Source organism: Stegostoma tigrinum, chromosome 14 (genome assembly GCF_030684315.1).
Source record: "Stegostoma tigrinum isolate sSteTig4 chromosome 14, sSteTig4.hap1, whole genome shotgun sequence".
Classification (NCBI taxonomy): Eukaryota; Metazoa; Chordata; class Chondrichthyes; order Orectolobiformes; family Stegostomatidae; genus Stegostoma; species Stegostoma tigrinum.
In genome coordinates, this window is record NC_081367.1 from 6,287,163 (window position 1) to 6,305,839 (window position 18,677).

The 18,677-nt window shown below is 47.0% G+C and overlaps 1 protein-coding gene across 4 annotated transcripts in view; it reads right to left on the reverse strand.

Annotated features, from left to right (window-relative positions):
* Window positions 1-1,659: 1,659 nt before the first annotated feature.
* The window catches only part of LOC125457752 (LIM and senescent cell antigen-like-containing domain protein 2), a 96,128-nt gene continuing 79,110 nt past the window's right edge, over window positions 1,660-18,677 (reverse strand). For all 4 annotated transcript variants that reach the window (XM_048542338.2, XM_059650967.1, XM_059650966.1 and 1 more), the window contains 4 exons: window positions 17,807-17,899; window positions 14,257-14,305; window positions 10,682-10,757; window positions 1,660-8,196 (listed from right to left, as the gene is read on the reverse strand). In XM_048542338.2, coding sequence (XP_048398295.1) covers window positions 8,082-8,196; window positions 10,682-10,757; window positions 14,257-14,305; window positions 17,807-17,899 — 333 coding nt within the window. In that variant the 3' untranslated portion in view covers window positions 1,660-8,081. The remainder of the gene's footprint in view (window positions 8,197-10,681; window positions 10,758-14,256; window positions 14,306-17,806; window positions 17,900-18,677) is intronic.

The window sequence follows — 18,677 nt, forward strand, 5'->3', positions numbered from 1 at the left end:
TGCTGCCGGCCGCCATTCCACACGCCTGCCACTCTCTGTGCAAAGTACCTACCTCTGACATCTCCTCTATACCTTCCTCCAATCACATTAAAATTATGTCCCTTCGTGATAGTCATTTCCACGCTGGGAAAAAGTCTCCAGCTATCCATTCTATGTATGCCTCTCATCATCTTGTAAACCTATGTCGTTACCTCTCATGCTTTTTCGCTCCAATGAGAAAAGCCCTAACTCCCTCAACATTTCCTCATAAGACCTGCCCTTCACTCCAGGCAACATCCTGGTAAATCTCCTCTGCTCCATCTCTAAAGCTTCCACATCTTTCCTATAATGAGGCGACCAGAGCTGAACATAATATTCCAAGTGTGGTCTAGCCAGACTTTTGTAGGCCTGCAGCATAACCTTGCGGCTCTTAAACTCAATTCCCCTGCCAGAACTTGAGCAATTGACTCTGATCTACCCTCCAAAATGGCCCAGAGAGTCAATCAATCGAAGGGCAATTAGGGATGGCTGATAAATTCTGCCCCCCACATCCCATGTAAGACCAAACAAGGAGCTCTTGAGAAGTGCGGGTCCTCAGCTGTTCAGCATCCATATTAATGCACAAACGTGTCTGAATTAGGAACAGGAGAAGGCTGTTCAGCCCCTTTGAGGCTGCTCCCTCATTTGGCAAGGTCATGGCTGATATCTTCGGGATCTCATCACCATTTTCCTGTTTTCGGCCCCACATCCTCTGACCCCCTTGGCTGTTGACCTTAGCCTCATATTTTTGTTAACTCAACGCCACTGTTCCTGTGTTGAAGAAAGAAATGATCCTTGGACATTAGCGGGACAGTTTGGCACAAATGTTAGCACTGCAGCCTCACAGCATCAGGGACCCGGGTTGGATTCCAGCCTCAGGCGACTGTCTGTGTGGAGTTTGCACATTCTCCCCATGAGTTTGCTCTCGGTGTTTTGGTTTCCTCGCACAGTCCAAACATGTGCAGGTTAGGCTGTGGTTAAGTTGCCTATAGATGTATAGGCTAGTTGGGTTAGCCGTGGGAAATGCAGTGGGTCTGGGTGGGATGCTCTTCAGAGGGTCTGTGTAGAATTGTTGGGTCGAATGACCTGCTTTCCTGCTGTACGGACTCAATGATTAAGGGATACAGAGACAGTGTGGGAATTTGGGGCTCGGTAGATTAGCCATGATGTTACTGAATGCTGGGGCAGGGCCTACTCCTGCTCCTAAGTCTCCTGATTCCCAGCTGGAAATGTGCCAGGATTACTGACAATCTCACGACGGCCAATGGAAAACATTCCCAGCTGTGAAGTTATAGTAGCCAAAATATGTCAAGAAGTTGGCGGAGGGGGGGCGTGGAGAGGAGATTGCAATGTGGGTTTGAAGCACAAACAGAAATGATCTTACTGAATGATGGAGCAGGCCCGAGAGGGGGTGGAGGGGGATGGGGCTGAATGGCCTGCTTCTAACTAATCTGTTTTGACGTTTATAAATGTGATGAAGAATGTAAGAGAAGCTAATAGTGAAGACATGGTCCTGGGTAAATGTATTGGATACAAAGATTACACAAGCTGGATTCTGACAGGCCCGTCCAGTTTATGCCTGTTCATCTCAGAGCTACTAAAAATGTGAGGCAGGATAGTAGAAAGGGTTTGATTCCTTTATTAAGATTGTATAAACAGAACAGGATAAAGCTACAGACAGTTTGTAATATGACCTTTATACAGCTGTTCACTATATCCAGCAATATACACTGTTTGACATAAAGCTCCTACTCGCATTACAACACTCGGTCCTTCTCGAGGTAAGCCCAGAAATGACGACAGCCACCTTTTCCGCAGACAGCCTTCGGACTGCTATATAATTATCTGAGGAGGGTAATCCTGGCTGATGCTTGTACTCTGATCCCCAGAGAGACTGCGCAATGCTGACCACAGGAATGAATGACCCTTCAGAGGGTCGGTGCAGACTCAATTGGCTGAATGACCTCTTCCCACGCTACAGGGGTTCTATGATTCCAGGAATGTGATTCACTCAGGTTTCCCTCCATTTACCAGTTTACTTCGCTCAGCTGTTCTCTTGGACAGACTGCCCATGGACCTCGGGGCCCCCGGACCAGCGCCATGATTCAACAGCACAGGCCAGATCTCATCAAATTGTGTCTCCGCAATTTCCATGTGTGCTCACACAGGCACACATTTCCAACGGGAATCCCTGCGGTATAACCAGGGTCACCGTAAACCACCTGAGATCGTGGATCTTGTCGAACCAGGCTGTACAGGTGCAATTGCAGTCAACTGCTTGAGAGGGCCATACGCGATTCTAAATCAACCAGCAACATGGGAGCATTGTGGAGAAAGGGCACTAGCGTTCCCTAAGTTTTAACACGTGAAGTGATGCATATTGGGAAAGACTGAGCAAGCTGTTGTTCCTTCAGAAACCGTGAAGTCTCCTGGCCGTGTGACGGAGACGTTGATACGGTCACCATGGCGACAATATTTCCACATAAGGAGGAATCAGGGAGTTATAAACATCAGACAAAATCCAACAAGAAATTGCAGAGGAACTTCAGAATGTAGAACAAGGATCATGTAGCCAAAGAAATAGTCGGGCTGAGGAACATCAATGTATTTGATTCCCTGCAGTGTGGAAACAGGCCCTTCGGCCCAACAAGTCCACACCACCCCTTGAAGCATCCCACCCAGACCCATCCCCCTATAACCCACACACCCCTGAATATGACAGGCAATTCAGCATGGCTGATCCACCTAGCCTAAACATCTTTGGACTGTGGGAGGAAACCCACACAGACACGGGGAGAATGTGCAAACTCCACACAGACAGTCACCTGAGGCTGGAATCGAACCCAGGTCCCTGGCGCTGTGAGGCTGCAGTGCTAACCACTGAGCCACTGTGCCACCCTATTCAGGAAGGAACATGGAGAATCACATGATACATAGCCAGGCAGGATATGTTGCTTGGTTAAGATGATGGAGGCCAGGAGGAGTCTCAGGCCTGTCTGGAAGAGCTGGTTCTGTATTTTTTAATTATCTACATAAGGATCGGTGTGACACACTTAATCCACACATCAAACTGTTCTCACCTTCCCCTATTTCACCGTCCTGTTGTGTGGTTCAAAACCTAGCAGTCACCTGAGACTGAGCTTGAGCAGATAAAACCCATGGCTGTCCATGTGACAGAACCCCAAGAAGGAGGTCCTTTGCAAAGGGAGGGTAAGGGTTCTCCAAGTATATGGACTACCACAAAGAACACACAGAAAGGAAAGGCCATCCAATGGAACAATCGTTTATGGGTTCCATCGAGGTCACAACCGGAGACAAGTCAAAAACCAACCAATCTTCCAATCAGGAGAAGGTGGAATCGAGCACCAGATTCTGTGCGGTCAGGCATGTCATCCCTGATTTGCTAGTTACAAATAATTACTCGCACTATGTACCTCGTATCTAGCCAATCGTGCAATAAAGTACACGTTGTGGTTAAAACAAGTGCCTCTTGTTAAGACTCAAGAGTTATTTATCCTTTATCGCTGTGAACACTTGGAGGTCGTAAAGACCTCCCCCACCCACCGGATCTGAAGGGTCCAGGCCCGAAACGTCAGCTTTTGTGCTCCTGGGATGCTGCTTGGCCTGCTGCGTTCGTCCAGCCCCATGCTTTGTCATCTCGGATTCTCCAGCATCTGCAGTTCCCATTATCTCGGAGCTGTCTAAGCTGTTTGGCGTTTTGGTTACAAGAGCAGAAAAGAGGATTGCAGCATGTAACTTGTTTCTCCAGCACACACAATAGCCAGTTGTTAAGTTGCTTGGTTTCTCTATCGCAGGGGAAGAAGCATCTCCACCTTCAACACATGAAGCCGATGACAGAAGGGAAGAAATGGAGGGCACTAGCTTCAAAGCTGCCAGTCCTTGAGACTCCACTGGGCCACCAGTCTGCGATGTCTCAGCTGAAATTGTTAATATTGGCCTTCGAGTGCGTACAATTGCACCCCCCCCCCACCATCGCCTTTGGCCGAGGATAGGACCATGGTGGGGGCTCCCAATGCTGGACACGTCCAGTCATTCATTCTGGGAAGAGGGGGCGTACGTAGATGTCAAGTGAGGAAGGGGAAGACATCGCTACAAGGCCTGCCGCAGGCGAACACCACCAGGACTCAGGTGGAATGTGGCAATGTCTTGGGGAAGTGGGTGTCAGCCTGAGCCCCCACCCAGTGGGAGTGAGCATTGTTGGCGCAGAGTGGGACGGAGTGTGCATTAGTTGCTTTGAACTTCAGTCCCGAGATCCCTCAGTGGCCTGGGAACCCGGTGCCTGATGGTACACTCGCTGCTTTCCTCCATACCTGGGAAGTGGGCCGGACCTTGGCAATAGAACGGTTGGTGCACTGAATGAGGCCATTCGGTCCTTCAATTCAGTGCTAGCCCCCTGAGAAAGCAAGTTGGGCAACTGTCCAACTCCTGCAGCTCCTGACAGATTTCTTCCAAAAACCTTACACCAAAACCTTAGAGATTTCTTCCCCTCAGCTGTAACTCAAACCAAAGTCCTTTCAAAAGCCCCAGCCTCTGCAACATGATCCAGCAGTGAATTCCAGATCCTAACTACACGCTGCATTCAGAGGTATCCTCTCGTGTTGCTCTTTGGTTCTTCTAACCAAACACTTTAAGTCTGCATCCTCTAGTTCTCCCCCGGCCATGAGGACGCTGTCTCACTACTGCCTCATCCAGGGACTTTTGCGAGTTTCAAGACCTTGATCAGACCTTATTAGAACATAGAACAATACTGCGCAGAACAGGCCCTTCAGCCCTCAATGTTGCGCCGACCTGTGAACTAATCTAAGCCCCTCCCCCTACACTATCCCATTATCATCCATATGTTTATCCAAGGACTGTTTAAATGCCCCTAATGTGACCGAGTTAACTACATTGGCAGGCAAGGCATTCTACGCCCTTACCACTCTCTGAGTGAAGAAACTCAGTTGTTTGAGCCTAAATGTCTGGTGGACCGGCCCAAGCTTCTGCAAACTCTCTAACAGCCCGTAATCCCATCTTCATGAATCCCGCTTCACTCTGAAAGGGAGATTTCCCCTTCATGGACTTCTCACAATATAATTCTCCAGTAGGTCTGGAAGAGGGAGAGCGTTGGTTTTAGTTTGAAGGAACCCAGGGAAGCCAAGCATTGCTTTGTTTGTGTGGTTCAGAAAAGGCCACACATCTCACCAAATTCTAAACAACAGCTTGTTGCTTGAACCCAACTGAAGGAAGGACAGGGTCAACGGGATGATACCTCACGCCTCACACAGGATCACATAGCTCATACTCTAACCAGCTCGCCTGTGCCTTTCAGCCCAGGCTAATCGTTAGATAGAGAGACTTCACGAGGCCAACGGACAATCTCTGGATCTACTCATTCAGCTAAATCTCCCCTTTTGGGCCCTGGGGAAATCACCTTTCACCCAAAGAGCAAATCCCTAACAGCTGTCTGGAAATGTCACAAAACTTCTCAGGGCAGCTACTTGAGACTGGATTGTGCTTTGTGACTTTTACGAGGTTGATATTAGTATTGTGTTCAAAGTGGTCCCAGTTGTTTCAGTTTGGCGACTTCCCAAGTTAGCAATAGGTTAGACTAACCTTCCAGTGAATCAGCTCCTTGACTCACTGCCAGGTAAAGTTAATCCCACAGGGTAGCTGCTTCTGTACTGATAGGCTAGGCATTCCAAAGGAAGCGTATCTGAGCTCCCTCTACTCTGGTCCATTTGGTAGCTCACATCTGGTATAGCATAGATTAGACACAGGGTAAAACATCCTCCAAGTTAAATATTCCCCGAGTCACGGATTATATATCCAGCATCAACTCCCACTGCATTGGTCCCACCGGAACCCTTCCTCCCACAATGCTCCAGTCCAATTTCCCGTCCAGCCAAAGAGACGTTGTTATCAATGTAAAGTCGAACTCAAGTTCAAAGTAGGGGCAAGGGGAGCTTTAAAAGAGATGTGCGAAGCAGGAGGTGGTGGCGAAGACAGACAAAATAGCAGCACTCACAAAGCACCTGGACAGAAACCTGAATAGGAAGGGAAGAGAGGGAATATGGACCCCAGTGAGGACAGTTTTTGTATGAAAAGGCAAAAGGTCACAGGCTTGGAGGGTTGAAGGGCCCATTCCTGTGTTGTACTGTTCTTTGATTTAGAAATGGGGACGTTAATTAGCACCGACAAGCCATTTAAAAAAAGCAAACCCAAAAAATTGCTGACACTGCAACTCAGGTAAAAGTGGAACTTTTGGCTAGGTTAAGGGCGCTACTCAAATGCAAGTTATTGTAACCACTACATTTTCTGAAGGGTTAAAAAATTTGGGGGGGAGTGCATTTGGGTTATCAGTGTATGGGGGAATCTCTGGTTAACAGTTCAGAGCAGACGGAAGTGCTAAAGTTATCTTGTAATTTTGGATCTGTACTATTATCAATGGCGTTGGCAAAATTTGAATTTTGATCCTTATGCTTATTAAAAGGCATTATGCAAATAATTAACCTGCACAATCATTTCCCGCCAACATACTATGTAAAGCAAGGAACAAAATAGATGGGGGTGGTGAACATGCTTGCCCTAAAAGTTCCCCAGATCACAGAATCCCGACAGTGTGGAAGCAGGCCATTCGGCCCACTGAGTTGACACCAACCTTTTGGGGAGCACCCCGCCCATATCCATCCCCCTACTCTGTCCCCATAACCCTGCATTTCCCATGGCGGACCCACCTTTTTTCATATTTATTCATGGGATGAGGGCATCACTGGCCAGGCAGCGTTTATTGCCCATCCCTAATTGCCCAGAGGGCAGTTAAGAGCCAACCACGTTGCTGTGGGTCTGGAGTCACATGTAGGCCAGACCAGGTAAGGATGGCAGTTTCCTTCCCTAAAGGACACTGGTGAACCAGATGGGTTTTTTCAACATTTAGCAATGGATTCAAAGTCATTAGACTCTTAATTTGAGACATTTATTGAATCCAAATTCTATCATCTGTTTTGGCAGGATTTGAACCCAGTGACCAGGGCATTATCTGGGTCTACGGATTAACAGTCCAGCAGTTATACCACCAGGCCATTGCCTCTGCTAGCCTGCATATCCTTGGACATCATAGGGAACTTAGCATGGCCAATCCACCTAACCTGCACATCTTTGGACTGTGGGAAGAAACGCGCACAGACACGGGGAGAATGTGCAAACTCCACACAGACAGTCACCCGAGTCTGGAATTGAACCAGGGTCCCTGGTGCTGTGAGGCAGCGATGCCAACCACTGAGCCACCGTGCTGCCCCCAGGGAAAATACCCCAGATACCAGGGAAAATTCCACCACGGACAAAACGGTCAGAGAAAAGCCACTGTCCCAAATGGACACTGTGGGGAACTGCTCTGGTTCTCCCCTGTGGCTTGATTTACCAGAATAGGAGCAGGGATGTGGGACTTCAGTTCCACTGAGAGACAGGAGCAGCCTAGAGTAGGGAAGGGTAATGGCAGATTTAATACAGGCCTTCAGCATCAGGGTCAATAAGCAGAGGGTATGGGTTTACCAGCGTTGCTGATAAAAGCAGAGGGAGAAATGTGAAGCATTTATTTTGTGGCACATCAGGTCGTTTGTAAACAAAGTCTGTTGCTAACTAGTGCTAGTTGTGTCAATTTAAACACAGTGGGATGGAGGTTTGGTGGAGTGTGAGCAATTACTGAGGATATTGATGAATTCTTCTAACTCTGTTTCTGTAGGGGGCTTGGATACACAGTGCATCAACACGAGCATAGCGGTGGTGTTACAACGTGATTGCATCACTGACTAAATGAGTTGGTTAGAATGAAAAAGGGGGCCCCCAGAAACCAAAAGGTAACTGTCAAAAGTCAAGAGGTTGCCCTCAAGAAAAGCCCTTGAAAAATACAATGTTGGCCTATATATAAAATGATTATGAAATGTTAGTTTCAGTTAATCATCCATCTGCCTCCCGCTGGCCTCTCCCATCCACTGCAACCGATCATTTGCTATGGAGCACAGAAGAGATCATGCAGAATCAACTGGATCTTGAGACCGAGGGCCTCATTTGTGACCAGCCTTCTCAGACATCTTCTTCAGTCGTTTCTTCAGCTCCAAAGGGAACTTCTTGTAGCACATCTTACAGACAGGCTTCATCTCAAATTCCACAAACTTATTCCTGGCACAAGACAAGAAAAAGATACAGCAGCCTCAGCTCTCAAAGCCCGAAGCATGTTTGCAAGGACATCCGATTCAAAGGCAGTTTAGCTCCAAACCAAACGGCAACTCAAGCATTTCCATTCTAGGGATCAGGGACTTTTAGCCACAAGGTGAGACCGGAACAGCTGGGACTGTTGTCCTTGCAGCAAGGGAATTTGAAGGAAGTTAGACATGTCTAATTCCGAGAATCATCCAGCACGGAAACGGACCCCCTTTCCCGACTTTTTCACACCGAGGCTAGCGTGTATGTGGAACGAGCTGCCAGAGGAAGTGGGTACAATTATACATTTAAAAGATGTTCTGGCAAGTGCATGGATAGGAAAGGTTTATGAGCCAAACGCAGGCAAATGGGTCTAGGACAGTTTAGGAGATGTGGTCAGCACGGACAATTTGATCTGAAGGGCCTGTTTCCGTGCTGAATGACTCTGTGACTGTGTTGGGAGGGTGGAACACCAAGGCTGATTACTGACGTGAATGGACTGAGTCAGGCGAGGACGTGTGCTGGAGGGCAGGGAGAGCTGATTTACAGCCAGTGAATGCCGAAGGAAATTATTTCTGCTGCCTGATCAACAGGCTCATTTCATACAGTAAATAGTACGGTTATCCCCCGTGCTACAGGCTAACTGTACCTTCAGTGACATGGGCAGTGATGTTAGAGCGAGGATCCCAGTCTGGTACAATAGCGGCCGATTTCAGGCAGAAATAACAGTCGGACACTTCCCATGAAGCTGTGGGACAACTAAAATTGAGCAGGCTTGCGACTGAGAGGTGAGTAAAAATGGCAGAGTGGGTGGGAGGGCCTGACTCCTACCTCTAAATCCCACTCTGTAAGGTCCACTCCAGCTCAGTTATAAACGTATCTCGGGCCTTGTGACTGGATACAGGGAGTACAAAATTCCTTAAAACCTTTTAACGATTTCATAGGATCCCCACAGTGTGGAAACAGGCCCTTCAGCCCAACAAGTCTACACTGTCCCACAGAGCATCCCACCCCGACCCATCCCCCTATAACACACCCCTGAACACAGCAGGAAATTTAGCACAGCCAATCCACCTATCCTACACATCTTTGGACTGTGGGAGGAAACCCACGCAGACACGGGGAGAACGGGCAAACTCCACACGGACAGTCACCCGAGGGTGGAATCGAACCTGGGTCCCCGGCGCTGTGAGGCAGCAGTGCTACCCACTGAGCCACCGGTTTCATTTAAATCCGCTCGCAGGACAGGGATGTTTCTAGATCAGCCAGCATCCGTCACCCAGGGAGGGCTGTTAACAGCCAACACACTGCTGAGGGTCTGGAGTCACGTGTCGGCCAGATCAGGTAAGGAAGGCAGATTCCTTCCCGAAAGGGGCACTGATGAACCTGACAGGACTTTAAACCAATACACAGGGTGATGACCAGGCTTTAAGGAATGATGCCAAGATGTGAGGATCTGGCGGCTGATTTACCGGTATGGGAGCAGGGATGCAGGACTTCAGTTCCACCGAGAGACAGCGGCAGCCTACAGCCTGGAAGGGTAATGGCAGATTTCCTAGGGGCCTTCGGCATCAGGGTCAATAAACAGAGAGTATGCTGGTAAAAGCAGAGGGGGAGATGTGAAGTATTGATTTTGTACACGCACTGTCTGGAAAGGTGTGGAAGGCAGCTTCTGAAAAGGAAGTGGATAACTACCCAAAGCTGGTGGGGGAGTCGGGCGGGGCGGGCGGGGCGGGGGGCGGGTTCATGGTGCACATTAGTGTCAGGACAATGGGGAAAGTGTGGCGGTTTTTTTTGAACGTCCAAGATATGGGCTGCATGGACTCCTCCTGTTCTGTAAGATTCTGTAAGCCCCATTTTCACTTCATGTCCTGAAGTTTGGGAGTTGTTCGATAGGAGTTGGCAGCTAAAGTCCCAGCTCATTTTATTTCATCCGAGCTCAAAATCTCTGGGGAGATTTTAAGAATTCCGAGGAGCGTTAATTCAGTACAAAGCTGCCATCGAGCATTCAAGATAACAAAGTGTGAAGCTGGATGAACACAGCAGGCCAAGCAGCATCTCAGGAGCACAAAAGCTGACGTTTCGGGCCTAGACCCTTCATCAGATGAAGGGCCTAGGCCCGAAACATCAGCTTTTGTGCTCCTGAGATGCTGCTTGGCCTGCTGTGTTCATCCAGCTTCACACTTTGTTATCTTGGATTCTCCAGCATCTGCAGTTCCCATTATCTCTCTCTCCAGCCATCGAGCATTGCCCTGTTTGACTGGGTGGTGGGGGGGGGGGGGGGGGGGGCGAAGACCACAGGGCAAGGAGACGGTTGTGTGACCCTGGAAGGCATCAGCCATACCATCTCTCCAGCTGAAGTATCAGAGTTGTTGCGCAACGAGCCGAATGCGGGAATGGCCTCGCTCGCAGCGAGCATTGGGGCAGCCCGGGGTGGTCAAAGAGCCGAACGGTACCCACTTACTTCAGGGTGAGCTTGGTGTTGCAGGTGGAACAGGTGAAGCAGTGAACGCACCAGGTCTTGTTCAGAGCTGAGACCACTGGAACAGAAGGTGGACACTGTTAGTATGTGCTCTCAAACCTTCCACCACGGCCATCACTGGCACAGTCTCTCACCCACTCTCTATCGTCAAGAGCAGCACGAGGCCTGGTTCTCCCTGCTGAAGCCTGCATTAAGTTATGTCAATGCAGCTTTCCATTATGTCCCATTATGTCCTTGTTCGAAACAATAGTTCAACCTTGACATGTAGACATTACTCTGACTGTCTCTTTCTACTCGAACAAATCCTTTAAGCATTTGTTTGCTTATTCCTTCACAGGATACGGCCATGTTAGGTCAGCACTTGTTGTCCATCCCCCAAGTTGTCCTTGAATTGATTGGCTAACTGGGCCATTTCAGAGGGTGGTTAAGAGTCAACCATATTAGTATGGGTCTGGAGTCACGTGTAGACCAGGTTTCTTTTCCCAAAGGACATTAGTGAACCAATGGGATTTTACAATCATCAATAGGCACCATGAGATTTTCATTCTGAATTTTTCATTCAATGAATTTCAATTCCACTGGGATTGTAACCCCAGGGTTTTGGGATTACTAATCCAATTACAGTCCCATCATACCAGTGATTCTACTCTCATTATCCATCTCCTCATTTGAAACAGTCTCATGGCTTAGGGGAATAGGAGGAGGCCGTTCACCCCCTCAAGCCTGTTCTGTTTTTCAACTGCACCACTGTCGATCTGTATTTTAACTCCACTGCCACACTTGGTTCTGCAAACTGTGACTTGCTCAACATGAATCTCCTTTTTGTAACGTCCAAATGAGCCACACCCCACCAGCCCTTCTTTGACAAAGAGAGTTCCAAATGTCCACACCTTTTTTGAGGGAAGAGTGCTTTCCTGATTGGCCAGGCTCGAAATTCAAGGTGATCACCCCTTGTTCTGGGCTCTCCCACCAGAGGAATTAGTTCCTGCTATGTCCCCAAGTAGCTCCTTCAATCGCCTTTTGCAAATCTGTCACCTCATCGCAACACACAGCATCACAGAAATGATTCAGGGCAGAAATAGGCCATTCAGCCCATCATGCCCACGCTGGCTCTTCAAATGAATGTCATTACCTCGCAACAATCTCCTGCTTTCTCCCCATTTCCTTGCACACTATTTCTGTCCAAATGATCATCCAATACCCTCCAGAATCCTTTAGCTTTAACACATTATACAATCATTGTGTTCAACACCACGCATTGAGAAAGTATTGATTCCTTCATTCAACTGAGTATTTCGCTCTGATTCCATTGGTATATCCACTGACACATCTCAGGAATAGTGATCATATCTTGTGAGGTCAGGTTAGTTATGGAGTAGGACGAGGAGCAACACAGCCTAAAAATGTACCTACTCAGAGGTGACCTAGTTCCTGCAAATCGAGGAGGAGTTGGAGTCAAAATGTGGCAAGCAGAAATATAACCGAGGTAACTAGTAGGTCAAGCTGGTCAAGCCATAGTCTCGATCCATTCGCAAACCAGGAGGAAATGGCAACAATGGCGACATGAAGCAAAACAGTTAGGCAGTAGGACAGGCTGCAAAAGGAGATGTTTGGTCAAGTTGGTCATACAAGGGAGAAGGAAGGAGAGAGACAGTAAAACAGGAAATAAGAGCAGCAAAGAGACAGCATAGGAACATGGTTGACTATTGTTGGGTAGCCAATATCACAGAGAATCCAAAAAATCTTCCAAGGATACATGAACAGGGAAAGTGATGTCAGAGAATCAGGAAGGATCATCACATACCAAAATGGAGATCTATCCATGGAGACAGGGATATGATTAAAGTTCTGAACAGGTACAGCGCATCAGGGTTTACTGAGGAAGAGGAACTTGCTAAATCTAATGTAAATCTCCAAGGTGTCGAAATAATGGAATGGGATGAAGTGGAGATACTTTAGAGAGCAGCAGCATCTGGAATGCATACCTCACCCTTTGCGGCTGTGGTACGTTATTGGTTGCTGAGGGACACAAGGGGCAGAAACCGGGGAGACTCAGTCAAAATCCTCTCTCCAGCTCAAATATGGGGATGGCTTCAGAACATCGGAGAACTGTAAATGTTACAGTCCTGACCCAAAGCAAGTGTCAGAGGTTGACACCAGCCAATATGGTCTCAGTACCAGGGCAGCTTTTAGAACCGACCATCCAGGGGAAAATTAACAACCAGAGCACCAGCGAAGCCAGGGGCACAGATTCGATCGGGGGACATCCTGCCCGACAAACCTGATGGAGTGTTTCGATGAGGTGACAGAGAGTTTGGATAGGGGCAGAGCAGTCAGCGCTGTGGATCTGACTTTCAAGAGGCGTTTGAAGAGATTTTATCAAAATTGAACCCCCTTGAGATAAAAGCAGCAACAGCATAACGGCTAGAAAATTGGGCCGGAGCAAAGTTATCATCTGATTGAGTAATTATTGGCCAAAGTTTTTCAGCAGTGTATTGAAATTGTGACAGTATTGGAAACGGTGATAACACTTTGATGAAGTCAGTTGTTAAGTTGAGAGTTAGAATAGGGAGTGAGATAACGCAGGGATGGCTAATAAAGCATAAAGGATTTTGAATTTTCTAACTGGGGACAAAGAGAAATGGAGTTGTAGAAAACGTGTAAAACTCTGTCTACAGTGTTCTGATGAGAGGGTCATGAGCTGAAGCAGAGACTCAATTTCTCTGTGTTTGAGCCAGTCTGTATCCCAAATTTTTTTGATTTTGCTTCGGATTTCGAGCATCCACTGGTGTTTTAGTTCCTTGTTCCGCAAAACACTGGCTTGCTCTACAACTGCAACGTTCAGAGCAGTTTAGGAAGAAATTGAAGGCATTACAGAGAATGTGGAAAAAAATTCAGGGGAATGGTTCCAGGGAAGGGGAACATTAGTTAATGTGAATGGACTGGAGAAGCTGGGGCTGTTTTTGAGGCATTTGACTGTGATATTCAACATCATGAGAGCTCTGGCAGAGTGGAAGGGGGAAGATCTGTTTAAAGAAAGGACAGAGAGGCAGAGTGCAGAGAATTAAGGTGTTCGGCATAAGAAGCAGTATGACACGAGGAGAAACTTTTATACACAAGGAGCGAATAGGACCTGGCATGCAATGCCTGAGAGTTTAGTAAAGGCAGGTTCTCATTCTGACATTGTAAAGGAAATTGGAGCACTGTCGAAGAGAAGGAAGTTGCAGGGCTACTGGGTGAAGGCAGGGGGTTGGGAATCTAGGGGAACTGCTCCCTGCTGAGGGCCAGTATGGAGGAGATGGGTTGAATGGCCAAGAACAACAATGAGATTTTCTTGTCACACTTGGCATGGGTCAGGGTGCTGTTAGCCCAGGATGAGGACTGGGGACAGGAAACAGGATGAAGAGTGGAAATGGGAACTTATAGAATTAGGAACTGCCATCATAGTGTAATGATTGAGTCACTACCATAAAGCAGACAGATAATGCTCAGAAGAATGATGATCTGTTTGTGTGAGGATCACAGTTCAATGCACTGACTCTGAAAGATGCACTTACCATCTCCCTCAATCACGTGGTTACAATGATAGCAAACATCTCCAAACAGCTGCAGAAACAAACAGGCATTGGATGAGCACACTTAGAAATGTATATGACTCTGGGGACTGGGCTCTGTTCTCTATTAAAAACATCAGCTCAGTCAGCAACATTGTCAGTATCACAGAGAGGAACATTAGCATGATCACACCAAGTTATTTTAAAGTTATATCACTGTATGAGCGACAAAAAACAGAATCAAGGAATATGAAGGTGGTCGAAATCTGGGAAGTAAATTTAATACATTTCACAATTTAATATAGTCTTGATATAATTCTTAAAAGGCTTGACTTTTTCTTGGTTCTACCAGATAAACTGTGAAAATGAGAAAAGCTACTTTTAACTTTTAATGCGATGGACAAAGACAATCACTGGACTGATCCCCGGTTTGGGCGAGCTGTTTTATGAGCAAAGACAAAACAAGTTGGGACTCTACTCATTGGAGTTTAGAAAAATCAGAGGCGATATAATTGAAACATGTAGGATTCATAAGGGTGCTTGACAAAGTAACAACGGAGAGGATGGCCCCCCTGCTTGGGAGAGTCGAGGGCCAGAATGCATAGTTTCAGAATAAAGGGGCCAATTTGAGATTGAGATGGGGAGGAATTTCTTCTCTCGGAGGGTTGTGAGTCTTTGGAATTCCCTACCAAAGAGACCTCTGCTGCAGAGTTCTTGAGCATATATAAGGCTGAGATAGTTACATTCTTATCAGTCGGGGAATCGAAATACAGCAGGAAAGGCAGGAACGTGAACAGGGAGAACGTTAGATCCTATTGAATGGTGCACTGTTCATTAGTGTGCTTGAGGAGCTAAATGACCTACTCCAGTTCCTACTTCTTCTGGTCTTATGGACAAGCGAGAACTCTAACTGCTGTGAAGGAGATGGCACTGATAACGGCCTCCGTTCATTTCTAAGTCTTCACCTTGTTTTGTTAAATATTGTGATTTTTGCGCCAGAAAACACACAGGAACTTCGGAAAATTTACAATCACAGGACTGCAATCCATTCCCTTCCTGCACAACTGAGATCGTTTAATTTTCAATTCCACCAAATTTCTTGCCGTTTGCTCATGATGTGATAAATACGATGACAATCTTGTGCCGAAACAGGGCTATACACACCTTTTACACAACTATACACACCTTTTACACAGCTATTCATCTTATATCCAGTAGATGCCTGGATTCAAAAGCTGGCTTCTGGTAGCAGATCTTTTCTTTGGCTACAGTATTTGCTGAGGTTTTGTTTTTCTATATTCATTCGTGGGGTGAGGGCATTGCTGGCTATGCCAATATTTATTGCCCATCCCAGAGGGCAGTTAGGAGTCAACCACGTTGCTGTGGGTCTGGAGTCACATATAAGCCAGACCAGGTAAGGATGGCAGTTTCCTTCCCGAAGGGATGTTAGTGAACCAGATGGGTTTTTCTGATAATCGACATGGTCACCCTTTGTCTAAAGGAGAGAATATCTCCACGCTGGAATGAGACTGAAATGAGGACGGCAGTTTCCAGTTACACTGGAGTTACTGAAGGATAACGGCAAGGTCTTTTGGGATTTGGCATTTCTGAGAGGATAGATCTGGGAATAACATTGCAGCATTGATGGGAACAAGTTTGTTTCACTACAAACTGTGAACTGTTTGCGTTGCCAGGATTGAGGGGCCAGGATTGTGAGGAGGGAGTGTGAAGCTGCTAGACAGCAGAGCTGGGATTTGTGAATGTTAATAATTCCTAACTGGGGCGTACGGGTGCAGGGGGAGGAGGGTGTGGTGCTGTTGTGAAAGATAAGACTCTCACCTGGAATTTGTGTAATATTTAGATAAAATGAGGTCAGGCACAGTAGAATCAGGGCGCCATTATGGAACCAAAGGCAGCCATTCAGCCCATTGAGACTAAATATAGCACGATGTAAGGTGTTGGAACTGGTAGAGCATAGAAATTAAAGAACCTCAGACAGTTACAGGGCGTTGACAGTACACAGAATATTTTCTTAACAATCTATGGAATTTTCAGTAAAATCAATGAGAACATAAACAATACACTGGGCCAAACTCCAACTGATCCGTGTTTTAGAGAGCAAATGGTAAATCTCCTCTAGGATGTCAGTGTTAAACACTAGAGATTAAATGTTGCTTAGGCAGAATCCCACCAGACACTGTAATTTCAACTCACATAACACAAAACTAGATAACCTCATCCAATCTAATCTATTTTCTTTTACATGTCCTATCGCTGAACCATAGTGTCCAGTATCAGTAAAGCTCTCTAGGGTGGCACAGTGGCTCAGTGGTTAACACTGCTGCCTCACAGCACCAGGGACTCAGGTTTGATTCCAGCCTTGGGCGACTGTCTGTGTGGAGTTTGCGCATTCTCCCCATGTCTGTGTGGGTTTCCTCTCACATTCCAAAGATGTGCAGGCTAGGTGGATTGGCCAGGCTAAATTGCCCGGTGTTCAGGGGTGTGTAGATTAGGGGGATAGGTCTGGGTGGGATGCTGTGAGTGCCGGTGTGGACTTGTTGGTCTGAAGGGCCTGTTTTCACACTGTAGGGATTCTATGACTCTAAAACTCTTAAAACAAAAACCAAAAGAACGGTGGATTCTGTAAATCAGAAAAAAAAGCAGAAATTACTGGAAAAACTCAGCAGGTCTGCTAACATCTGTGGAGAGAATTCAGAGTTAGTGCTTCGGGTTGGGTGACTGTTCCTCGGAACGCTTTACATTCAGATCACTGGGTTCCCATTGTTCTCATCCAAATATCCCTTAATTAACAGATAATCCCTGCTCCCTCCTTGAAAATAATGGCCAAATTTTATGCAACAATCTAACTGAGTCTAATTGAGCCTGCTGGGGTAATTGAGGGTGTCAGGGTGAAGCCTGCTTTGCGGTTTTAGTTATGGGAAAAATCTTCTGTTGCATTTTTGATTGCACTTCCGACCAACACTCCTGATCTTTGGGCACCCTGTGAGAAAAGGGGGTGGGCAGACTGTAAAAACCTCCTCTTGGGTCTGCTCTTGCAGAATGTTCCCAAGTCTCCAATGGTTAGATTAAATGAAGGGATTATGTCAACTAGACTTGTATACCCCGAGATGTGGGAGACAAAGGGGTGATTTGACTGAAGCTTGAGGAATTGCGAAGCAGACAGATAGGATCGATGGTTAGAAACAGTTTCTCCTGATGGCTAATCAAGGACAAAGTAGAGGAATTGAAAATCCCAACCCTGCAGGGACATTATGAGACATCCCATCGAGCAAAAGTGCAGAACTCTCTCTGACCAAAAGAGAGACGCTGTAGCTCCATTCATCATTTTCAATCTGACTGATTCATTTTGTCCCAAAATGGTTATATATGGTTGGAGTTAGGTCACAGGTTAGCAATCATCCTGAACCAGTTGTACATGTAACCTGCTTTCGGTATCAGTAATACAATCAATAGCAATATCACACTCACTAACAAGCAACGACCAATAGCATTTTAAACAAGCGGACAATAAGGACAGGCGTAGGGTTTGTACCTGGTTGTAGTGTTTCTCACAATAGGCCAGTCCTTTCCGTTCAAAATGATGGTGCCCCAGAAATGGCTTCTCACATTTTGCACAAACAAAGTGCTGCGGGAGACGGAAGAGAAACAAAGTCATTAATTTCGGCGATAGTAGGAACTGCCGATGCTGGAGGATCTGAGATAGCACAGTGTGAAGCTGGATGAAGAAGGGTCTCGACCCGGACCGCCAACCTTCCGGCTCCTCTGATGCTGCTTGGCCTGCTGCGTTCATCCAGCTCTACACCGTGTTATCTCATTAATTTCAGCAATGGTTTCTCCACAAACATTCTCAGAATGTGGGTGAAACTGGTGAGCCCGGTGCTTATTGCTCATCCCTAGTTCATTGTGGAATCTCGGACAGTACGGCAAGGCAGGAATAGGCCCTTCGGCCCACCATGTCTGTGCTGAACATGTCATTCTAAACTAACCCTATCGGCCCTCACATGATCCGTACCCCTCTATTCCCTGCCTGTTCTTGTGTCTTTTTTTCTTTTTTCATTCATGGGATGAGGGCATCGCTGGCCAGGCAGCATTTATTGCCCGTCCCCAATTGCCCAGAGGGCATTCAGAGTCAATGATATTGCTGTGGGTCTGGAGTCACATGTCGGCCAGACCAGGTAAGGATCCTTCCCTAAAGCACAAAACCAGATGGGTTTTAGATGTGTAAATGCCTCTTAAACATCGCTATCACATCTGTTTCTGCCACCTCCCCTGGCAGCGCATTCCAGGCACCTCCCATCCTCCGAGTAAAAAACTTGCCTCGCGCATCTCCGTCAAACTTTCTCCCTCCACCTTAAACATCTGCCCCCCTGGTATTTGAGACTTCCACCCTAGGACACAGACTC